At 45.9% G+C, this 25167-nt stretch overlaps 1 protein-coding gene across 1 annotated transcript; it reads left to right on the plus strand.

Annotated features, from left to right (window-relative positions):
- The first annotated feature begins 2108 nt into the window (after positions 1-2108).
- SLC15A4 (solute carrier family 15 member 4) lies at positions 2109-24871 on the plus strand. Its single transcript, XM_053959728.1, has 8 exons — positions 2109-2690; positions 8787-9082; positions 9867-10035; positions 10615-10692; positions 11661-11829; positions 15168-15323; positions 20995-21153; positions 23574-24871. Exons 1-8 carry the CDS (start codon positions 2121-2123, stop codon positions 23720-23722), a joined length of 1746 nt encoding a protein of 581 aa, XP_053815703.1. The 5' UTR covers positions 2109-2120; the 3' UTR covers positions 23723-24871.
- The last annotated feature ends 296 nt before the right edge of the window (positions 24872-25167 follow it).

The raw sequence follows: 25167 nt of genomic DNA on the forward strand, positions 1-25167 counted from the left end.
TCCAAACGCGGGGGATCCTGCCTGCCTGCAGGCATTGCAAACACGGGGGATCCTGCCTGCCTGCAGGCATTCCAAACGCTGGGGATCCTGCCTGCCTGCAGGCATTCCAAACGCTGGGGATCCTGCCTGCAGGCATTCCAAACGCAGGGGATCCTGCCTGCAGGCATTCCAAACGCTGGGGATCCTGCCTGCAGGCATTCCAAACGCGGTGGATCCTGCCTGCAGGCATTCCAAACGCGGGGGATCCTGCCTGCCTGCAGGCATTCCAAACGCGGGGGATCCTGCCTGCAGGCATTCCAAACGCGGTGGATCCTGCCTGCCTGCAGGCATTCCAAACGCTGGGGATCCTGCCTGCCTGCAGGCATTGCAAACGCGGGGGATCCTGCCTGCCTGCAGGCATTCCAAACGCGGGGGATCCTGCCTGCCTGCAGGCATTCCAAACGCTGGGGATCCTGCCTGCAGGCATTCCAAACGCAGGGGATCCTGCCTGCAGGCATTCCAAACGCTGGGGATCCTGCCTGCAGGCATTCCAAACGCGGTGGATCCTGCCTGCAGGCATTCCAAACGCGGGGGATCCTGCCTGCCTGCAGGCATTCCAAACGCGGTGGATCCTGCCTGCAGGCATTCCAAACGCTGGGGATCCTGCCTGCAGGCATTCCAAACGCGGGGGATCCTGCCTGCCTGCAGGCATTGCAAACACGGGGGATCCTGCCTGCCTGCAGGCATTGCAAACGCGGGGGATCCTGCCTGCAGGCATTCCAAACGCGGGGGATCCTGCCTGCAGGCATTCCAAACGCTGGGGATCCTGCCTGCAGGCATTCCAAACGCTGGGGATCCTGCCTGCAGGCATTCCAAACGCGGGGGATCCTGCCTGCAGGCATTCCAAACGCTGGGGATCCTGCCTGCCTGCAGGCATTCCAAACGCGGGGGATCCTGCCTGCAGGCATTCCAAATGCTGGGGATTCTGCCTGCCTGCAGGCATTCCAAACGCGGTGGATCCTGCCTGCAGGCATTCCAAACGCTGAGGATCCTGCCTGCAGGCATTCCAAACGCTGGGGATCCTGCCTGCCTGCAGGCATTCCAAACGCGGTGGATCCTGCCTGCAGGCATTCCAAACGCGGTGGATCCTGCCTGCCTGCAGGCATTCCAAACGCTGGGGATCCTGCCTGCAGGCATTCCAAACGCGGGGGATCCTGCCTGCCTGCAGGCATTCCAAACCCCCCTGGGCGCGTTCCTGCGCCACCTGCGCCAGGTGAGCCTGCCTGGGCAGGGGGGCTGGACTGGGCGGTCTCCAGAGCTCCCTTCCTGTGGGACCCAAGCGGTTCGGGGGTTCTGTGAGAGCCCATTTCACAGAATGCGGCAGCCCCCGGAACGGCAGCCGAGTCAAAGCGGGGACAGGCGCCGCACACCCCGGCGTGCCCAGCTCTGAGGGACGCCGTGAGGGGCGGACGGGCCCACCGCTCTGATGGACACCGTGAGGGACCTCCCGCCCGCTCTGCCGGACACCGTGAGGGACGGGCGGGCGGGCGGGCCGGCCACTCTGCCGGACACCGTGAGGGACGGGCAGGCGGGCCGGCCACTCTGATGGACACCGTGAGGGGCGGGCGGACGGGCCGGCCGCTCTGCCGGACACCGTGAGGGGCGGGACGGACCTCCCCGCCCGCTCTGCCGGACACCGTGCCAGACCGTCCCGCCCGCTCTGACGGACACCGTGAGGGGCGGGCCGGACCTCCCCGCCCGCTCTGCCGGACACCGTGCCAGACCGTCCCGCCCCTCACGGTGTCCGGCAGAGCGGGCGGGACGGACCTCCCCGCCCGCTCTGCCGGACACCGTGCCGGACACTGTGCCGGACACCGTGCCGGCCCGGCCCGGCCCGCCGGGGCTCCCTCACGGCCCGGCCACTTCCGCCCCGCCGCGCCCCACTCGGCCGTATGACGGCGCGACGGGCGGAGTGACAGCGCCCTCGACCAATGGCGCCGCGCCGCTGCCGGGGGCGGGGCCGGGCGGCGGCGGAGTGACAGCGCCCTCGGCCAATGGCGCCGCGCCGCTGCGCGGGGGGCGGGGCCGGCGGCGGGCGCGGGTCCCTCCGGGCGGGCCGGGAGCGCGGCGGGGCCGCGGCCATGGACGAGGCCGAGCCGAGCGAGCGCAGCCCTTTGCTGAGCAGCGGCGAGCGCGGGCGGGCGGCGAGCAGCGCCTTCCAGGGCCGGCGGCTGGCCTGCGCCGCCGTGCTGCTGGCCGAGCTGCTGGAGCGAGTGGCCTTCTACGGCATCACCTCCAACCTGGTGCTGTTCCTCAACGGGCCGCCCTATGGCTGGGAGGGCGCGCAGGCCAGCCAGGCGCTGCTGCTCTTCATGGGCATCACCTACCTGGTGTCGCCGTTCGGCGGCTGGCTGGCTGACGCCCTGCTGGGCAAGTTCGGCACCATCCTGCTGAGCATGGCGCTGTACCTGCTGGGCATGCTGGCCTTCCCCGTCATCGCCGCGCCGCACACCCGCCAGGGCCTCTGCGGGGACGTCCCCCTGTTCCCCGTGGAGAACTGCTCCTCGCCGGCGGCCAACGCCACCCTGGCGCCCTGCTCCCAGGTGGGAGCCACCCGCTACTGCGCCACCGCCACCTTCGTGGGACTGGTCCTCGTGGGGCTGGGCGTCGGCTCGGTCAAGGCCAACATCACCCCGTTCGGGGCAGACCAGGTCGGGTATTGTGTGGCAGCTGCTGCAGCGCTCGGGGGAGCCCCGGGGTGGCAGAGGGGCTTGCCTTGGTGGGTGGGCAGTGCCCGACTGACTGACCTCTCTGTCGGTGCTCAGCCTTGGAGGGAGTCGCATCATCCAGCTCTGTTCCCTGTGCGATGCAGGTTGTTAAGTTGGGCCCTGTTGGGCATCGTTTTGGTGCCTGTGGGGTCTCAGATCCCTTATGACCCTTGCTTTCCTGGTTTCCCTGCCTTAGCTGTGGTATGGGAGTTGGCTAAGCCATCACTGTCTTGAGGACTTGGGTTGAATACTTAATGGCCATTAATTGTCCTCGCTGGTGAGTTTGTACCCAGTTAATTCGACCTCAGAGCTCCTCAGATGAAGTACAAGGTGCACATTTTAGCTGTGACAAGGATGACGTGGGCCTCCTAAGGCAGTGTCAGAGGCCTTTTCCATCCTGTGATAAAGGAAGGCTGCAGACCCAACAGTTTTTGTGCTTTAGGTGTTTGTGCACTGCATTGCCCTTGAGTGGCATTTCTGTGCGGGCTCGTGCTGCATCACATGACGGGGGGAAGCTGCTCTGACCGGGGTAAACATCACCTGGGCTGCTCCAAAAGGACACATCCTGTCAAATGACCTTACGGGGCCCCCGCAGTGCTATTGGGTCATCACTGCAGAACCCAGTGGCTGCACAGAAAGCATTTGAGAGGCAGCTTGCAGCTCAGTAGCAACTGAGAGGCATTTGAGAGGCAGCTTGCAGCTCAGTAGCAACTGGAACGCTCTGTTACCTGTGCTTTTTTTGCACTCCTGTGCTAAGGCGGTGTGCTGCCTGTGGATGTTGAAATGTAATTTCTGCTTTACAAACGGAGAATTTCAGTATGCTCAGGTACTGCTGAGCAGCTTTTCTAACTGAACTGAAAAGTCCAGTGGCATGTGTGTCTGCTGGCTGAGTTCTGGTTAGAGCAGGTATCAGAAATGCCATGAATTCTTTGAAAGAGGGAGAATCCACAGAATCACTGCCAGACATACCTCTGTTCTCTGTTGTGCAGTTTGCATTTGTCATTCTTTGGCACTTCGTGTATTCTAAATTCCAGTGAAAGGCAGTCTATAAATGTAAAACATTATTATAGCCCAGGATTGTGTGTCCCCAGTGCATTAGCTCTGCTTAAGCCAGCCTGAGCCCATCAAGTGAAATAGCTTTAATATGGCTTTATCTTGTAAGGTGTTCTTCAAAACTGACTGCTTATCCCCAGAACGCTTTATGAAAGTTAAATATGGGAGATAAATAATGGCAGGAACAGAGCAAAAGAAGAGCCATTGCCAATGGAAGTGTAGCTCTTGTAGCTGGATTTTGTAAAGGCTTCTCCCCTAGGATTTCAAGGAAAGCAGGTTTTGGCTGGGTTTGCAGATAATTCACAGTGATTTATGTAGGGTGAAGCAAAAGAAATACTCCTTTCTGGGCCATAATAATCAGTGGAGCTCTGCCGAGGTCTGAATTTTTCCCCTTCTCTCTTTTTCTGGCTTATCTCTTGTTAAATATATTACAGCATGCCACTTACCTTGGAGTGCAGTTTGGGGCCCTCTTGGGTGCCTTTTCCCTGCACAGGAATGTAGAAAACTGCTGGGGAGATGAGTATATATCTATATAGCTGTATATCTATATCTGTGTGTATCTCTATCTGCCTATCTGTGTATCTGAGAATAAAGTCTATCCCAGAGCCACATTCTTGGGAAGCCAGAGCACATAGCAGAAGTGTTTTGGCTGGATGCGTGCTGCTAAGATTTGTCCTCTTTCCCCAAAGGAAAGAATGAATTGTGTATTATGTACTTTAGTTGGCACAATCACCTTTCAGAATGTTAATTACACTTAAAAATTACCATGTGAATTTTTCAGCTTTAATGTGTGTATAGAATTTGGGTGGAGAGCTCTTGTACAATGAGAGGTTTCTTTATTTAGCAGGATCACTTTGTGGAAAATCGGAAACTGAATTGCAATACTTAACTTTTCTCTGAAGTTCTGTGGTTTCTAACTCTCTGTTGAGTGCCTGCTTTTAGAAGTGCTGTTAGAGTAGAGTTAGGATCGAGTAACTTCCACCAGTCAGCTTAGCAAAAAGAGTTCCTGCAAAGCTGGGACAGACCAGCCTTTCCCAACTGTGTTCATCAATGTTTTTCTAGGAGCTGCAGCCCGATCCGTGGTGCTGCTCTAAATCTGAGGGGATGGTTCTCGGAATGGTGTTTCTAATCATGTGATCCCATGACCTGGCACTTTCCAGTTCCCCTTTCAAGTGCGAGTGTGGTGGCTGTCACTTCCTGTTCCATGGAGCAGTGTGTGACTTTCTGCAGCTGGGAGACAACAGGACTGTTGGTCATGCTTGTGAAAGCTGGTTCAGCTCCAGCACTGAAGCCAGAGTAGCAGCAGACTCCTAATCTGGTGTCAGCCATAATCGTTCTAATTATAGCTGGATCTCTTGCAGGGTTACAGCGATTAGAGAGGCCAGGTTGCACCCACGCTGTGGCTGCCCTCTGAACTGCCTTCACAGCCAATAAATCTATCAGGCCATAACTGCCAGAGATCTTCTAGCTCTGCTGAAATTCCTGGTTTACAGTTGCTACTGGAAATTGCTGCTGTAAAGATGGCTTTAGAGTGATGTTCAGCTTTTATTTATTTGTGGAGCATAGATTTTCCAGCCTCTGGATAAGGATGGGGAGCCACGTATAAAGATTTGAAGGTCCCTGGCTGCAACTTGTTTTGTTGTTTCTGCTGTCAAACTTCTTATGAGCCTGTGGACCTCGAAGGCTCTGCAGAGAACAAGTTTGAAACAAGTTGTGGCATTCACAAGGCCAGTAATGATAGACGGGAGAGGAACAGACTTTATATGTGGACTTGCTGAATTTCAGTATAAAACTTTGAAATGATGTAGCAGCTGAGTAATACTGTGGAGCTCAGCTACTGAACTCTCAGATGATCTCAAAGAATAAGTGGTTGTCTGCAGTGATGGATTAGAGGGTCAGGATTCTGTAAACTTGACTGCACAGAGCTCTTGTCATTGTACCTTCTTCTGTAGGCTAAGGACGAGGACAGGGTTCTCTGTTCCATCCCTGCTCTGTTGTGGGGTTGCTCTCAGAGTTGACTGGCATGAGTTTGGGGGTGTTTGTTACATTTGTCACTTGTGACTGTCAGTTGACTGCAGGAACAAATGAAAACTGCTACTGCCAGGAACTTTTGAATGATCATGTTCCTTTCATGTGGGGTTTTGACAAGACATCTTCATAGTTCTTTGTCTTTGAGAAGATTTCCCACCAGGTAGTTCAGTGGGACCTTTATTCAGTTATTAATGTTTGACAGTTAAATGCCATAGTGGCATTTCAGATGTGGCTGTGATGTGATTTTTAGTGCAAATATATGCTTTGATAAAGAAGGAGGAAATGGATTCTTTGCACTGTAAGTCCCTGGCGTGTCTGTCCTTTGAGCACTGCCTTCCTTTTGGTTACTCTGTTGCAAAAAGGACACTGGAGATGCTGAAGGAAGTTTCCAGGAAGGGCCATGGACATGGTCAGTAGTTTCCAGGTGAGGAATCACCAATCAGTCTAAATTTCCTACCCCTGAAAAGGCAACAAAAAGCAAGATGTGACAGTGGTTTGTGCCAGCAGTGGTCAGGGGAGAGAGGCAGCAGTGGAGCAGGAAGGGGATGGAGCTGGGCTGTCCCTGGAGCAGGAATGGGATGGAGCTCAGCTCTCCCCTGGAGCAGGAATGGATGAAGCTGGGCTGTCCCTGGAGCAGGAATGGGATGGAGCTCAGCTCTCCCCTGGAGCAGGAATGGATGGAGCTGGGCTATCTATGCTGTTCCTGGACTAGGAATGGATGGAGCTGGGCTGTCCCTGGAGCAGGAATGGATGAAGCTGGGCTGTCCCTGGAGCAGGAATGGATGAAGCTGGGCTGTCCCTGGAGCAGGAATGGATGAAGCTGGGCTGTCCCTGGAGCAGGAATGGGATGGAGCTCAGCTCTCCCCTGGAGCAGGAATGGGATGGAGCTGGGCTGTTCCTGGAGCAGGAATGGGATGGAGCTGGGCTGTCCCTGGAGCAGGAATGGATGGAGCTGGGCTGTCTGTGCTGTTCCTGGAGCAGGAATGGATGGAGCTGGGCTGTCCCTGGAGCAGGAATGGATGGAGCTGGGCGGGCTGTCTGTGCTGTTTCTGGAGCAGGAATGGAAGGAGTGAGGCTCGGACGGGGCGGGTTCAAAGCAGGTCAGTGGAGGCAGTCCTTCCTGCTGTGTCATTACCTGTGGAGCTCTTTGCCACAGGATGTTGTGGATTCTGAAAGCTGACCTGGGTTCAGAGGCAGGTTACACAAGCTCATGGAGAGGAGAGCTGCTGCATTGATTAAGCAGAGAAGCCATGCTTGGTTCAGGAAGTTTCTCAGGAGCTAATGGTTGAAGGCTGGGATAATGCTTGTCAGAAGCCTCATGGTGTGCTTCCCTGTTCTTACCTGCTTCAAAGTTTGCTTTCTTCTCCCAGCTTTCCTTTGTAGAGATGTCAGCAAGGTCATGTGCAAGAGGGAGGATGAGAAGTCATCTGCCTTGCAGAAATAAGAGAACTGAGACTTTGTGATGAAGAAATGGAAACTTCATCAAAGAGATTGCTAACACTTACACAAGTCGGAGCACTGTGTTCCATGTAATTATTTGCTAATATCCTGCTGCTCATTGGGCTTTAGAAGGAATTCCTGGATTGATCCACTGCTGCAGTTGATGAAAGTTAGGAACCGAGTACCAAGTTGGAGCTGGAGAGGGAGAATTTCTTGGGTTTAGTCTCCAGGACTGAATTGGACATTCTAACAGATGCACCCGAGTGCCTGGCAATGCTGTTAGCTGTGCTCAGGAATAGATACTCAGGATTTCCTTTGTGGGGCTTGGCTGAATGGTACAGATGGGCTTGTGCACCACTGGGAAACCTGAAGCTGTTAATCAGAACTGACAGTGTTAAAATCTCATTTTAAGACACAGCTTGCTTTTCATATTGCAAACTAAATATGGGTCTTTTGAAGATCTGGCAAATGAGGAGGGGAAATTTGCAGTTGCAAATGAAAAATAACTGACTCAGCCAGGCTGGTGCATGGCACTGACTTGCTAGTCACTGTTAATGGCCTTTCAGTCAACAACCACTGACAAATACAGTATTATGGATTCTTCTACAGACTACTTGATCTTTTTAATGTATTTCAAATTTTAATTTGCACCATTTCCCTTACATCACCTCTTACGAGTGATGCTGGATTCCTGGGACTGAATTACAAAATGTGGAGTAACTTAGGCTAGGCAATAATAAAGAGGGATGGTGAAAACTGTACAGGATGGTTCTATAAACCAGGATGTCTTTACTTTCACTGGAGAGACACTGAGAGCTTCAAGCAGAAAAAATAACACTATGAACAGCACTGACTTACAGGGATAAATATTTACTGGGGCCTTCTGATCCTCAGGCAACCCAAATTTAATGAATTTTTTTTAAAGGTCAGAAGGATAAGTGCTCACTTTGTGTTCTGATGAGAGGCATTAAGAGTGTGTTAAAAATTAAATTTGTCGTTTAAGTACCAAGTATTCATCTGAGGCTTAGAAAATGGAATAGTGTGAACTGTTATGTAAATAAAGTTAGAAGAAGCAGTTGTGGCAATACATGAAGTTTTAGGTAGCTTAACTTTTTGTTACTAAAAAATAGTTACTTAAACTCCTGTGGACTATGGGATGTTAATCTGAGGGAGCTTTTTTTTTGTAGAGAAATGACAAATGACCCAGTGAGAGTCAGTGCAGTAGAAATAATAATGGCCTCTGTGGGCAAGCTGTCTCTCTCAGTAGTGTGGCTTTTTTATCCCTGTGCTGAGCTTCTAGAAGGTTACTGACATAATGGTGCAGCTCTCACTGAGGTGTCATTTCATCAAATACCATGTGAAGCCCAAAACACTTAAATCATTTCAGTGGGACTCTTAAATGAAACCTGAGCTCTTCAGTGTATTGAACTTGTTTGAATTCTAATTCAAAGATTCTAATTCTGTTTAGCCTTATTTCCTTCAGAAACTGAAGGGCTTGCTTTTAATCTTCTCCAGGTCAAAGACCGGGGTCCAGAAGCCACAAGAAGATTTTTTAATTGGTTTTATTGGAGCATTAATTTGGGAGCTATCCTCTCTCTGGGAGGCATTGCATACATCCAGCAGAACGTGAGCTTTGTGATCGGGTACAGCATCCCAACAGTCTGCATCGGGATTTCCTTCATGGTCTTCTTATGTGGGCAGAGCTTCTTCATCACCAAACCTCCTGATGGTAGTGCCTTCACAGACATGTTCAAAATTCTCACATACTCCTGTTGCTCCAAGAAGACCCACGGGGAACACTCAGCAAACAGGTTTGTGATGAGCTCTTCTGTGTGGCTCCACTCAGAGTCAGCCTGGGACTGGGACTCCTTAGCTCAGACTGGCTGTAGGAACTCCCAGCAGAGCCTGCAGGAGAGGGAGCAGGTTTGCTCTGAGAGCTGGAAAACTGGAGTCCTGGAGATGCTTTCTGGGAGCTGAGGGATGGAAGAGGCACAGTGAGATCACTGGGTCTCCCTGCAGCCAGATGATGGTGTCAGCTGAGCTCTGTGTGCTGCCAGCTCAGAGTTCCTGAGGGTGTCACGTAACCTGACTGTGCTGCTCTCAGCATTAGTTAACTTTCTTCTCTGGCAGATGTGTTTGTGGATGCCTTCTGATTTGAAAAGCACTGTCATCTGCATCTAATGCTGTAAGTAGGTTGATGGGGAGCCAAAATTTTTCCACTCTCAAGAGCTGCCCATGGAATACTGGTGGTTGAGTTGAATCAGTGCTAAGAGATGTCAGGTGCCTGCTCTGCAGTGGGGTTTCATGTTCAGATTGCCAAACAGTTCAGTGACTTAGCAAGCAATATCTCAAAATGCAGGTTGCTCTAAGTTCTGCCAGTTATTTAGGGCTGGGCTGTGTGGGGAGGATGGAAAATAAGGAAACTCCACAGCAGAAGGTTTCCTCTCGTGTTTCCACCTGCTGGGGATCCATTCTGGCCTGGCTGCGTTGCTGTAACTTACATGAATTACTCATTTTGGAAATGCATTAGCTTTTTATAAGGAAGACAAGCTTGCCAGTTGTGTTTAACTAAACTTCTCAAATCCTTTTCCAAAGTGAAGGCCAGGGAGTGCTGCACCCGCCTCGCAAGCAAAGCCTCTTCGAGATGGCCAAGCTGTCTCGGGGGGGCCCCTTCAGAGAAGATAAGGTAGAGGATGTAAAAGCTCTTGTCAAGATTATCCCTGTCTTTCTGGCTTTAATACCTTACTGGACAGTGTATTTTCAAGTGAGTAGTTCCAAATGGTTACAGTTATATTTTACATAATTTCTAATTTAACATTTTTGGGGTGTTCTCTCATAAATAGGAAACTTACCTTGAAGCTGAGAGATGAAAAATGACTACTAAGGAATGCTCTCAAATAATATTTTGACCTAATAAGAGGAAAAAAAAATCATTACAATTGTAATTAAGACTCGCAGTTGTACAAATTCACATATTTTAAATACTGTGCTGTGTTTCATCTTGCAGCTGTTTCATATAGATCTAAGTGGTCTAGACCTCATTTTAATTTTCAGGTTCTGCCTTATGGAGATGATTGAGGATATCAGATACATTTTGGGCAAAAGAAACAATGCAGAAATTATTTTCAAAGACACACAAATGATTATTTGTGTTTTTAGTAAAAATAGCTACAAGGTTTAAAAATCTTGTAATGTTCTGACCGTAATTGTTTTCAGTTTGCTGAGTTAGCATTTCAGCTCTGGTATAATCTTTGTTAATTGTTACAAAATTATAAAATTATAAATATTATAAATCTCAGCACTCCTTGTCCAAGTAATCTCAACTCCTCTTTCCTAATGCTAGATGCAGACAACATATGTATTGCAGAGTCTCCATCTGAAAATTCCCGAGATATCCAATGACACCAACTCCATCCATACGGTGAGCACAGCAAAACAAGTGCAAGGGGCCTTTCTTTAGTGGAAATGCAATTTGGGTCAGCATTGTACAGAAATTCCAGGAAGTTCAGGTAGTGCCTTTGGGGATCAGTGGCCTCAGCCTCTGGGGATTTAGGAGCACGATGCACATCCCAGATTTTGTCACACCAACAAGTGTCCGGAGTTCACACCAACCTGCTCTGGATGCATTTGGGTAACTCTCACTGCTTTCATCAAGAGTTTCTTTATCCTTCAGTGGCCAAAGTCTGACCTTTGAAGAAAGCTGATCAGTCTCCAAGCCCTGAGTTTCCATAGCAGGACAGAAGCATTTCTGCAAGCCCAGTAGGAATGAATACCCATCCTTAAGTGATACATTAGCATTTGGAATTTGAGACACATTTGTTACCTTAGACTGCCTAATCAATAATCACTTTACCTTCAGCATATTGAAAGAAGCTGTTCAATCAATACTTTTCAAGAAGGGCTGGCATCATGTGATTGCAGAAATGGTACAGAGAAGTAAAACACAGGATTTACAGGATTTACATGTGTTACACCACCCTCTCTATTCATTTGACAAGTGTAACTTGATTTTAATTGAACTTTGCATTTACATTAGTAAGACTCTGTTTCTGCTGTTCTGTGGCATATTTCTGATAGTTCTAAGCTTAAAGGAGAAATACAGAGCTTGGCTATTAAATACTTTCCATGACTGAATTAGGTAAAAAGTTCAATTCTGTCAGATGAGAAACTGAGCTTACAGACATATGAGCAGCCAGACTCAATGAAAACCTGAATAGCTGAATATGTTCTTCAGCTTTTAAACACTCTTATTTGACTTTTCACAATGTCTGTCAGTGCAGTGGTGTTTATTTTGAATCAAGGTGTTCAATCAAAACCTTATTTGTAAAATAATAGTAAAGATTAACTCCTAAGTATGAAATTGCCAACTGGAGTCATGTCCCCTTTCAGTTTCCAGCAGCCTGGCTGACCATGTTTGATGCAGTGCTTATCCTGATCCTAATCCCTGTAAAAGACAAACTGGTGGACCCCATTTTGAAGAGGAATGGCTTGCTGCCATCCTCGCTGAAGAGGATTGCAGTTGGGATGTTCTTTGTAATGTGCTCTGCCTTTGCTGCAGGTAAGAAAATGACTTGGACATCTCCTGACTTGGTGAATTGTTCAGCTCACAGCAACAGCATTTTTTAAAGAACTGTGTGAATATTTAATTCAGCATTATGCAGATCTTTTTTAGTGGGATAGTTGGAATGTGCCTTCATGGATGCATTTTCCTCAATAAAGGGGATTGTATCCAAAAATTTACTAAACTGTTTTGAACACTTGCAATAAAATTGGACCATTTTTCCTGCCTGAAGTAGATTTTGCATATACCCTTTAAAAATGTTTCTTCACACATTCTGACTCGTAAGTATAAAAAAGCTGAAATTTTACCCAAAGTCCTTTCCTCTGCTCTGAAATAATAAAGTTAGGTTATGGCTGAACAAGAGTTTCCTCCCACTTTGGGTTTTCTCTCCCCTATCTTCCTGTTCCCTAATGTTTGGAAATTGGTGTAGTGTAAAATAGCTCAGCTGTAGCATGAAAGGGAAAAGATGGCAACTCTGCTGGCCCCATAAATCAGCTGCTTTTGAGATGATTTCAAATTGTTAAGTGCTGCTGATGTGGAACTGAACATCTCTGAGCAATGCTTCACAGAATCTATAGCCCTCACCAGCATCAGTGTAATGAACATCCCGATAAAGCATTATAGCATTAAATAAATTCATTGCAGCACTTGGGATCCCCCATATTTTAGGGAGAGGGACACTTTGTATGGTTATTAAGATTTCTTTCAATTAGAGAGGTAATTATTAGGCCAAGGTCACTTTGTGGGCAAGGAAAGTTCTCCAAGCAAAGTCATTTAAAGTTAAAATAGAAGTGTTTCTCTTATTCCATGTTTCTTAGGACACTGCTGCTGCAGAAGAGGATGATGTAAAACACTTAAATGTCAGCTCTTTAAATAGAACCTGTGGGCTCACATACGAGGGAATTCAAAACCAGCAATATCTGTCTTTATTCAGAGTGGGGAAGAGCACATCAAGCTGTGATAGCTGAGTTGGGGAATGGGTTCATGCAGCAGAATTCCTTCAAGATTCAGATGCTTTTTTCAATTCACCTACAAACATAAATTATTTTGTTGGTTTGATCCTCCCCAAGTCTTCCCCAGTAGAAACTGAAAAGGTGAATTCTTTGGGTGATTATTTGCAATCTGTTTGGAAAGTTTAACCTTCTGGAGTAACTTCACATCTCTTCATCATAACAGGAATTTAAGGGCTTCAGTTGTGACAAATTTGGGGTTTAGGAAACTGTTTATTTCTAGCAAGGTGTTGGTTTACATGTTTGATTCAATTTTTATTTTCTCGTTAAGTGGTATTTATAGCTGCCATATTTTAACATTCTTAAAATACACTGCTGCCTTTGAGAGGGACCCTGAATAAAATCTTAAAGATATGAAAATGTCAAGAATTTGCAGTCATGGCAATATCTTAATGATTTGTTTGTGCCATAGTTCCATTTTGACTTGCTTATCTAACAGCCATTAGTTGTGGACACTACTGAAGCTGCCTATTAGATTGGTTAGATTATTTAAAATATTTTATAAACTCTGTTAAAATACAATTGATAAGATTTAATGAGCATCTGCTGTGCTTCATGCATCTCGTGGTGAATTCTGAGCAGCAATGTTCAAGGTTATTCAACTGGAAAATCTACTTCATTTATAGAGTTTAAACCATTATAGCAAGAAGTTCAGATTATTTTAACTCCTAAGAGTGTAAAATTAAATATGAAAGTTGTCTATCAAGGTCTTAAAGGAAGAATCAACAGATTCCAGATTCTGAAGTACTTTGAAGATGAATTTATGGCAAAGTTTGGTATATTGTAGTTGTGCTCCTAGGTGGCTCAATGCTTATTTTGTAAGAGTATAAACACATTAAGATCACTTGATGTTTTGAGGCACAACAATTCTGTGTTGAGTGTAAATAAATGAAATTATGTCTGAGCTCTTAGATGAATGTACTGCTTTGTTTACACTTTAATTAAGTTCCACTCTAAAGTGTTTGGCAGCTATATTAAAATTAAAACATGAAGAAGTCCAGTTTCATTTTAATTACAGCAGCTCTTCATAGTTCACAGGGCACTGAGGTAGCTGAAGAGAAAGATACATAAAGAAAGATATATAAAAATAAGATGGGTCACCTACAAAGAAGTGAGGAATACAGAGAAAATGTGGTGGCTGGCCTGACATGAGGAAGTAATAAATTCAGACCAGTACCTCAGACCCAATGTTAGTGAGAAATTTGGCAGTGTCCCTTAGCACAGAGGTGCTGGTTGGGCTGGGCTCTGTGGCAGTGCTGCCAGTGTGGCTCAGAGGGGCTCAGCAGCCAGGACCTGTGCCCGTGGCACCCTTTGGGTGGCTCCAGGGCAGGGAAGCAGATGGAATCCCTGTCCGTGCTGTGATAGCCACGAAAGCAGCCTATCTAAGGCCTGCACATGGATTTTGGGGACACGTTTGGTGTCCCAGGATGAGGTCAGGACAGAAAGAGCCCCGAGCTGACAGCACCGATGGGAGTGTAACCACACTGTAGGAAGCAGTGGCTCATCCTGCTCCTCTGAATTGTGATGAATAAATTCACCTTATTTCCAAGGATAAGAGATGAGAGCTCCTTTATAGAGGCCTCTTTTGGGTGAAGCAGGGAGTTTTATTAACTGGTAGCTACTCTGTGTATTTTATGTAACTGTGAGCCAATCCTTTAATCTGGGCAACTTCAACAAAACCCTACAGCATTATTTGATATTCACTTTCTACTCTAAACTGTTGTGCTGAGCAAGCTAAAAATGCTTATATTTTACACTATCCTGTCTCTTTTTCATCCCATATGAAGTACTTTCTATGCAATGTATTGCTTGTAAATCAAGCTCTAATGAGCTCTCGGATCTCTTCGGATGAAAAGTGTCATATAAATGTCATAATCATATTCATAGAGGGTTTTCATAGCTCTACAGGACTGCTGTAGCCATTTCCATAAGCAAAAAGATTTCTAATTTATGAATACTACGGTGGCAGTTGAAATGGTTCAACAGTGCAAAGTAGTAGTTTGTGAAAATGAGATTGTCTTTTAAAAAACCCCAGCACAGTGTCCATGAGAGCTCTGAGCTGATCCATCCAGAAATGGGCTAAGTGTTTGTATAATTATTGCTACTGAATGAGAACATAATCACTAATTCTATGGCAGAACAACTGTATGTCTTGAAATAACATCAGCAGAAGCAGTCTGAAATGCTTTATGTCAGGAAATAAATACATATTCCTATTGTATCATTTCTAATTGTAATGCAAGGCTGAATCCTAATTTGATTCTTAATATGGAGAAACAATGTTTGCATCTTAGGTCAATTTTTTTTCCCTCCCCTTTCACACAGGAATTCTGGAAAGCAACAGACTGAAAATTGTAAAGGTTAAAACAATTAACCAGACAATTGGGAATGTTACATACCATGCTGCAGATTTGCCAATCTGGTGGCAGATTCCTCAGTATGTGCTGATTGGATTCAGTGAAATATTTGCAAGTATAGCAGGTAAGAGTCTGTGTGTGCTTAAATCTGCTTTTGTATCTGTCATAAAGGATGGAATCTTAGAAAATGAATACTTCTGAAATCATTACAAGTAAGCTCTGATGTTCCCCAATACATTTGCATACTACATTGCTCAATTTAAGTGGCAGAACTCACCATTGTCTCACACATTTGAAGCCTGGCTATTTAAAACCATGCTTTCAAAACTGAATTTCAAGCAGAGTGACAACTAAAATATTTGTGTGGCATCTAATTAGTGCTGGATATTTGCAAGCCCTAATGGAAAACAATCTACTCTTTCAATATTTTATTTATTTATTTATTTATTTATTATAATTAATTTTATTTCTGTATTTTAATGCAGTTTTGTGTCCTCTGACTATTCCTCTGTGTTGGAAATACAATTTTTACTTTGTGATTTTTTTTTTTTGGTCTTATAAACTGAGCTCACAGTTTAGAAAGTCAATTAGTAAATGGAAAGACCTTTCTGAGGGCAAAGGGAAGAAATAAATGACATTTAGAAAGACTTACCAGTTTAAATTCATGTTACTTTGAAATAAGAAAAGTTTTTGTGTATGTTAATGATGAAGCAGCTATTTTTATATCATTTTATCTACTCTATTTCTAGATCAGTTTTTCAGTAGCTGTTCCAGTAGTTCACCATGACTCTAATCAAACTGAAACTCTGCCCCCATTTTGTGTGTCTTGAACAAATGCAAGAGATCTTAAATCCCCTAACAGTGCCCTGTGTGATGCACTGGACAGCTGTGTGCTCACACTGACTTCTAAGCTGAAAGTGAAGGGGGAGGAGAGGGTGAACAGGAGTATAAAATCAGATTTTTGGTGTGTTTCCTGTGTGTGCAGGGCTCATAGCAGGAGGAAAGCTCAGGCAGTTCTCTGTGGTGCCTGTGGCTGTGCCAGCTTGCCTTTCCTGGGGAGGCACAGCTGAAATGCTCCTGGGAATCTCTCAGCACAGATCTGCACACGTGTGTTTGAGCAGGGCACGGTTACAGTGGCAGGAACACCTCTGAGACACCAGAAACACCTCTGAGACACACCAGAAACACCTCTGAGACACCAGAAACACCTCTGAGACACCAGAAACACCTCTGAGTGTCCAGCTGAACATCTCTGAGACACCAGAAACACCTCTGAGACACACCAGAAACACCTCTGAGACACCAGAAACACCTCTGAGACACACCAGAAACACCTCTGAGTGTCCAGCTGAACACCTCTGAGACACCAGAAACACCTCTGAGACACCAGAAACACCTCTGGGTGTCCAGCTGAACACCTCTGGGTGTCCAGCTGAACATCTCTGAGACACCAGAAACACCTCTGAGACACCAGAAACACCTCTGGGTGTCCAGCTGAACATCTCTGAGACACCAGAAACACCTCTGAGACACCAGAAACACCTCAAACACACCAGAAACACCTCTGAGACACCAGAAACACCTCTGGGTGTCCAGCTGAACACCTCTGGGTGTCCAGCTGAACATCTCTGAGACACCAGAAACACCTCTGGGTGTCCAGCTGAACATCTCTGAGACACCAGAAACACCTCTGAGACACCAGAAACACCTCTGGGTGTCCAGCTGAACACCTCTGAGACACCAGAAACACCTCAAACACACCAGAAACACCTCTGGGTGTCCAGCTGAACATCTCTGAGACACCAGAAACACCTCTGAGACACCAGAAACACCTCTGGGTGTCCAGCTGAACACCTCTGGGTGTCCAGCTGAACATCTCTGAGACACCAGAAACACCTCTGAGACACCAGAAACACCTCTGGGTGTCCAGCTGAACATCTCTGAGACACCAGAAACACCTCTGAGACACCAGAAACACCTCAAACACACCAGAAACACCTCTGAGACACCAGAAACACCTCTGGGTGTCCAGCTGAACACCTCTGGGTGTCCAGCTGAACATCTCTGAGACACCAGAAACACCTCTGGGTGTCCAGCTGAACATCTCTGAGACACCAGAAACACCTCTGAGACACCAGAAACACCTCTGGGTGTCCAGCTGAACACCTCTGAGACACCAGAAACACCTCAAACACACCAGAAACACCTCTGGGTGTCCAGCTGAACACCTCTGAGACACCAGAAACACCTCAAACACACCAGAAACACCTCTGGGTGTCCAGCTGCCTCTTTGGCACTGCTTCAGTAGGATTGTGGAGCTCCCTGCTGCAATCCATCAAAACTCCTCCTGTGCCTCGTGGAAAACTCCCTTTACAACTCACTGCATTTCTGCTTGACTACAGTCACTGTTAGAGTGCTGAAATTCTGTTTGCACATGCTGAACCCTGAGGCTCACCCACTCAAAGTGGCCATACCCACAGCTCTCCTCCTTGGGTTGCTCGTGGCACAGCTCCTGTTTCACTTCCCCTGGGGGAGGTCACTTCCATTCCTGAGCAATCACAGCGGGCTGAAGGGAGATCTCTGCTTCTGGGAGATCTTGCTGGCCCTGGCCCCAGCTGTCACATGGCCCATTTGTTCCCCTCTTAGTGGAACAGAGAACTTCTGCTCCAGCAGGTTTCTGGTTACTCGTGTGCTGCTGTCATCACACTTGTTAGGAAATAAAATAAGGTGCTTGCATTGCTTGGCAAGGAGAATAACAGTGGGGTTTGTTGTTCTTTCCTGTCTACTCATTTGCTGTCCATTTCATTATGTGTGTATGGTGCCTGTCACCAGTGCTAGCACAAAAATCTGAAGATAAAATCTTGCCTGATTTAGTTAGTTACTAAAACTAAGGCTGTATTTAACATTTTATCCAAAGAATAAAATGAATTACTTGTAGTCAGTTCAGTGACAGTGCCACTTAAATCCTAACTCAGAAAAACAGATGACTTATCAGAAACACAAGTGTTCATGGAAAATTAAACCAATTTCTTCCCTCTTACACAATCTTGTTTCTCTATCAGGTACTATTAATAGCTTATAGGTGTTTGCAAGGAAAAAAAAATAGCAAACCTGTCTGCAGGCTGTGGAAAGGTCTTGAAGCACTTTCTGTTTGCTGAACTCCAAGCTGAGAGGACTTTAGTGGAGTTCTTTGTGAGAAGTCTTTAAGGCTTGCACAATTCTTATGTGAATATTCTGCTCCTTCTTATGTGAATATTCTGCTGTTCTGCACTGCTGGGTCTGTACCAACAGCATTATGACTTCAAAAACTCTTGGTCAGTGTTTGAAAAAAAATGTACCAGAAATTCTATGCAGAGCTTAATTGCTCTGTGTAGTGCACTTTCATTGGATTTTTTTTTACAAAGGCTCTTTCCAGCCTTCTGATTATTATCTGAACATAATATTATTAAGAAGGCCTCTCAAGACTCTGAGTTTACTTTACCATTTCAATATTAAACTTGATAAAGGCATCTACTGTGCTATGAAATTCAGGCTTAAAATAAGCAAAGTGTTACTGGTTACAAAACCATAGTGCTGTGGAAATGTTTGATGTGAGCAAAAAGGGACTAAATAGCCCAAGAGCTGAAACATACCTCTGTTTTTCTGTTTACTGTAAAAGTAAGCATATTCTTATTAAGCCACATTAGTTACACTTGAGGTACCTTTAAAAAGATGACACACATTGCGTTAATCTTTTGTATTATTCTGTCAATCCTCCTAAAGCACCCTTGTCTAACTGGGAATTGTAATCTCACATGACAACACCAGCGAGGGGCTTTAATTTCAGAAGTGCTTGTTTGCAGGAGCATGAAATCATTATCAATGGCTGCCAGCAGCCAAAGGAGCTCTGAAGGCAAAGAAAAGATTTTGTATTCTTTATGCCAGATTAAATATTAGTGTTGCTGCAAAAGTCATTCAAATTTAGAAATGCACCTTATTTTGTTGCAAAAAGTGCAGGGTTACACTCATTTTGCTTTTTGTTCTGAGTCTTAAGGTCTTTTTCCAGCTGGAACAGTCAGATCAGTGTATCTGTAAAATGAACAAGAAAAGAAACAGTCCAGATCCTTTCGCGTGCTACACCTGAGCTTGACTTGTACAAAACATTCAAAGCCTGGTGACCAAGGTGTGGCTGAGGCTCAGGAGACCTGTGGCAGCTCTGAGAACTTAACCAGAAGTCACAAACAAGCTGCTGTCTGCTCAGAGTAGTCTGCTTGTTTTTTCTTAAAGTGCAGTTGGGCAGGTAAATACTCCTCGGAAAATCAGAATTGTTCTGTTGTGGCAGAGCCTAGGAAACAAAGGCACTGTTAATTCTGGAAACAAACACCATCCTGCCCCCTGCCCTGCCCGTTGGCAGCTGTGTCTGTGTCTGTGCCTGTCCCGTTCTCTGGCTGTGGTTTGAGTTTAGGGAAGCCCCACAGCTGAGTTTCAGTTCCTGCTGGCCTCCCATCCCATTATCCCATCCCATCCTATCCCATCCCAGCCCAGCCCAGCCCATCCCATTATCCCATCCCATCATCCCAGCCCATCCCATTTTCCCATCCCATTATCCCATCCCATTATCCCATCCCATTATCCCATCCCATTATCCCATCCCAGCCCGCTCTGGCCCGTTTGCAGAGGGAAGGAGCAGCAGGGTGGTGGCCACAGCCATGGCTCAGGTGCCAGGAGGCTGCTGTTGGAGCACTGAGGGCACCCAGCTCTGCTTCTTCCCAAAACCAAAGCTCCTCCCTCGCAGCAGCCAGGCTGGCCTGTCCACCTTCAAGTGTTCACCCTTTTCTTGACAAGAAATGCCACTGGATTTCTATTAAAGCCTGCCTGGAGTAGTCAGACAGCAGTGGTGCAGTAAATAAAGCATGCCTTTATTATGCCAGACATAAGAGTTATGCAATTTCAGGTCTGTAATGCTCTCCTTGCAAAGAAAAATGTTAGATGAGGTAGCATTAATTCCCAGTATGAGCAGACTGTTTTGAAACAAGCATTTCACCTGTCAGAAAAAGCTCTGCAAGGAATGTATTTGATTGTCTCTTGTGAATAATCCCATTTGATTTTTGACAGGAGTATTATTCTAAAAAGGAGAGTTAATCATGGGCATTAATCTTTGTGTGGCAGAGCCTAACCCAGTGTGTGCTCTCGGTACACAAATTCAGTAGCACAGATTTGCAAATGGATGGTCACTGGTAACGTTTTTCTTGGGTTTATTGGTTGAAATTTGAGTAAAGACAGCTGAAAATTCGAGCCCTATATCTAGAAATCTTAAAAAGAACTCCGAGAATTCTAGATCAAAAGTAAATTAAATTAATTACTGCCGTTCCAGTTCCAGTTAATTTCTCTGTCTGCACATTCAGAGACAGACACTGAAGCTGTGAGAAATAAATGTTCATGGCTAATGCAAGAGTGACTTTTTTCCTTGCCCTGCATGTACTGCCCAGCAGCCAGGGAACAGGAGATGGGAAATGGGGAATTGCCAGGTTTGAGCTAGTTTAATGCATTTCTTTGAGGATAATTTTAGACAGAAAAATGAATATGTTGGTTCAGAAGATTTCTTGATTTTACACATGGAATATAAATAAGATCAAAGTCTGTGTCTCAACATTGGGTTGATACATTGATGACCTTTAAGAGGATTCATAAAACAATTAAAAGGACCTGGAACTGCTCGGGATTCACTGCACACCTGTGGCTTCTAGAACACTTCTAGATCAATCTGCTGTTATTTCTTACATATTCTAATAGCATTTTTTCATCTTGTATTACAGGTCTAGAATTTGCATATTCAGCTGCTCCCAAGTCCATGCAGAGTGCAATTATGGGGCTGTTCTTTTTCTTTTCGGGGATTGGCTCGTTTGTTGGCTCTGGATTGCTGGCACTGGTGTCTATTAAAGAAATTGGCTGGATGAGTAATCACACAGATTTTGGTAAGTGTGTTTTTCAGTGTGCTCATGCTCTGGAAAGTAGAAGTTTCAGTTAAGCATCAAGGACTGTTGAGTTTTAACACAGTTACTATTTTCAAAATAATAATTTGTCTACTGCTTTGTTATAGTTTCATTTTGCATCTAAGTATGAAATAATGTGACTGTGCAAAATAATTCACTGCCCTCATGAAAGCATGAGGAACACCTCTGTAGAGCTTCAGTTACTTGCTCAGCTGTTGCTGCATTTCATCTCTAGAAATTACAAATATTTTCATTTCAGTAAAAAATATTTAAATTACATGCAGCAGAAGAATATATTTGATATAAAGTACTGAAATTGCTTTCTGTGGTTATGGGACGTAAAATGTACCCATTTCTCTGCAAGTGATTATTCAGCTTCCTCATTTCAAGTGACTTCATTGAAATTACCATGAGTTAATTCTGCACTTGTGTCTGCTAGCTATTTATACTCCTAAAGTTCAACAAATCACCTGCTTTGAGTTGCCAGTGGAGGTTAAAAATAATTACTGGCACCAGTAGGTGGCACCTTGGGAATTTCAGAAAACCCTCCCATCCTCAGTGGGCTAATTAGTTCAACCAGGAGGAGTATGAACAGTTCTTAAAACGTCTGCTAGGCCTGCTGTGTGTACATGGCTTAAAAATTGCAGCCTAAACTTTCAGTTTGGTCCAAGAGAATTTGCATTTCAGCTGGATTTGCATCTACCAAAAAGCAGTGGTGTCTGATTCCTCCATGTGCCACAAGTTGGCATCTGTGGCTTATAAGTTGTTCTTTAAAAACTGCAGAGGAAAACAAAAAGCAGCCTGAACCTTATGGAAGTGTCCTCCCCAAAGGAATATTTCATTCCATCGAGACTTCTTTTCTCCAGTCAATTCCAAAACTGGAAAAGGAACCTTTTCTGCAATACAGAGGTCATTCAGCTGACAAGAGCTCAGCAGGGAATGAGAATTCCACACAAATAATGACGGTGCTTCTTCAGCCCCTTGCCCTTGTTCTCTGAAGCAGCTGCTGAGAAGACACTGCCAGATCTTCTCCCTGGGAAATATTTGGCTGTGCTAAATGCACCCAGAGGTGGCCAGCACTGGAAGGGGCTGCCTTTCAGGAGCCATTGGCCATCTCTGTGAAGAGGCTGCTCAGCTCAGCGGCCGTGGGCACCGTCAGCACCAGGTGTTGGTGCCTTTCCCCAGCAGGGACACACCTGGCAGCTGTGCCTGGGGGGATTGCAGCTGCAGCATCCACAGCAGCCCTGCTGTAACCCTGAGGAACTTTGTGACTCCACTTCCAGCGGGGCAGCATCACTGAAAGTTGCCAGGGCTGCTTCTGAACTTCACCTGGCCTTTCCAGGGTAGGAATTGCAAGGAGTCGATCAGGGAATGACTGGGGGCCTCTTTGTGAGGTGCTGTATAATGGCTGTAAGCACGTGCCCTAAATTTCTATTTCTGCCTAGTCATGACATCACTGGGGATGACTGCCTGCCTCCAGAATCTCCTGAGGAAGTTCCCTCTCTGCCAGCACTTCAGGCGTGGTTGCTGCCATTGAATTGACTCGTTTCTCCCACCAAAACTAAGATTTCATGGGTTTAATATCCCATCTCATAAAGGATAATTACTACTCTTTAAACACATCTGCTCTTGAAATGGAGATTCACATCTATATTGTATTTTAAATGTCAAGGAAAGGCTCAGTTTAATTTTATTGCATTTTATGATAAGTTCATTTAATTGAATCTTAAGTTTCAGTAATTAAAGTAATTTAATCTGAACGTTTATAGGCTTGCTGCAGGAACAGCTGGTTAGGGTCCATGTACACGTCACTATTTGAGTCTCTGCAACACATCTGATAATTGTAATGGTCCAGTTGGCTGTGCTGTGCTGGAAATGAGCCACAATATATTGTTCTTGGAAATCCAGCAGGAGTTGGGCATGCTTCCTAACAGAGGAATGATGTTTTAGCAATGAGCTTTCTTCATTTAACATTGTTCAATGTCCAAAGCAGTAATTTGTGACAACTTTGAGGGAGCATCAAAGGTAAACTGAACCACAAAGAAGTCACCTATGTTTTCATGAACTCTAAACTTTGTTGCCAAAAAAGGCTGGGAAATAATTGCAGTAATAGCTTTTTTTATATCTGTGGAGTTGCCAACTACTTCCTTTACAGCATTCATTTTTTGGTTTTTTTTTTTAATTTTCTGTTGATTTGATCTAAGGCATTGGAGAAAAGAAGAAAACATTCCTTATGCTGTGCACATCTTCCTCAGCAGTGCCAGCCTTTGCTGTGGGTAATTAAAAATGAGCTGTGCTTTGGTTTGGCTCTGCAGGAAAGTTCACCACTTAAACTTGACCAGATTCACGTTTTTGTTTGTATCATCTTGGTTAATGCTTTCTTCCTCCCCGATTCTTTCTAGGTAATATTAATGGCTGCCAACTGAACTATTACTTCTTCCTGCTGGCTGCTATCCAAGGAGCCACCCTGCTGCTTTTCCTGATAGTCTCTGTGAAGTACGAGCACCACAAGTCGAAGGCGAGCGAAGCGGCTGCCAACGGGAGGCCGTGAGCCCTGGCACGGGCAGCCTGTGCCAGCAGCACCCAGGGAAGGGGCAGTGCCCAGCCAGGAGCTCTCCTGCCTGCCCGGGGACTCTGCAGCCCTGCCCTGTGCGAGTGGGAAGTGCCTTATGGCAGGGGCTGCTTCTTGCACTAGGTCCTGGCAGAGGACAGCGAGCCTTGACGGGAATGCGCTGCAGGCATTCCAGCTGCTCTTTGCTCGTGGGGAGATGTTTACTGAGCCCCCGAGGCTGGGACTCCTGCGAGGGGAGTGCAGGGACTCCCAGGGGCTCTTCTGGCCCAAACTGAACGTGGATCCACAGAAACACTCGGCAGGCCAAGCCTCCCCTGAGGACACAGCACAGAAACCTTTGACAGGAGCCTCAAGCAGTGCTGGGAGTCATTTTGGGGTGCGAAACAGGAGCAAATTGAATTACAAATTAGCACAGCTTAAATTTTATAATTGACCTGTTACTGACAGTGCATCAAGGATTTTAGTCCAGACTTGCAGTCAGGAGTATCCAGGACTGAATCCTAAACCCCAGGAGCTGGTCAGACAGCTGCTGCAGATTGGTGCACAATTAACACTTGTTGGGATTGAAGCTGTTTGACTGCAGCAATGTTTTTGGTTTTGAGCCTGCATTAGATGTGTTAGGACAACACCCACCTTTGGACAAGGCCCTGTTCAGTCTAACACTGTTACTCCCCTAAGGACTATTCCAAATATTTGCAGGAAGCAAAGCAAGCTGGAATTCTGAGCAGATCAATGCACAGTAACCATTTAGCAGCCTTTAGCCAGGTCCTTCAGTCTTGTCTTACTTTTAGTTAACGTGCTCCAGGGTTTGGATCTTTCAGCAACACATTCCTCCAGCAGAGCAAATGGCTTTATGTTCAGCCTCTTGAATTTTAATGATTCTAACAACTGTACTTCAGAGTGTGTGCAGACTGCTATGGAAGGTGCAAGGAATTATGCAGAAAGAAAATAAAACCTTTTTATTAATGTATTGAATTTTTATAGTTTCCTTTGTCTGCAGTTCTGTTGTTTAAAATGTCCTTATTTTGTACATGGACATCTTTTTAATGAGTTTACAAAATAAAAGGAACCTCCATGCTGTGACTTTTGACCCTTTGTTTCTAGGTGAATAAAATTCTACTACAACTACTTTGTTCTTCAGCCTTTATTTCCTGAAGACACAGTGGAATGGTGTTGGATTTCTGAATGTCCACAGGCACCCCATTAATTCTGTCAGACACAACAGCAGTGTCCTATCCTTGCCCAGATAAATCAGCAAAAATGCTTCAGCTCTTGCATTCCTTAGTATGATTTAAAACTGGAATGACTGAAAAATAATGTCTCTATGAGGAAAAACTAATTTCCTTTTCTAACTCTGTTTTAGAAGCTCCATATGCTGTGTTTCTGGAATATCCCATTTATAACCAACTAAAACAGCATAATAT

Source organism: Vidua chalybeata, chromosome 18, assembly GCF_026979565.1.
Source record: "Vidua chalybeata isolate OUT-0048 chromosome 18, bVidCha1 merged haplotype, whole genome shotgun sequence".
NCBI classification, from domain to species: Eukaryota; Metazoa; Chordata; class Aves; order Passeriformes; family Viduidae; genus Vidua; species Vidua chalybeata.

Excerpts from the sequence above, each read along its gene's own strand:
- SLC15A4 (XM_053959728.1), top strand. The coding sequence starts at position 2,121 with ATGGACGAGGCCGAGCCGAGCGAGCGCAGCCCTTTGCTGAGCAGCGGC. Across the intron at positions 9,083-9,866 it reads GGGGAACACTCAGCAAACAG|TGAAGGCCAGGGAGTGCTGC; the intron begins GTTTGTGATGAG and ends CCTTTTCCAAAG. Across the intron at positions 15,324-20,994 it reads AATATTTGCAAGTATAGCAG|GTCTAGAATTTGCATATTCA; the intron begins GTAAGAGTCTGT and ends CTTGTATTACAG.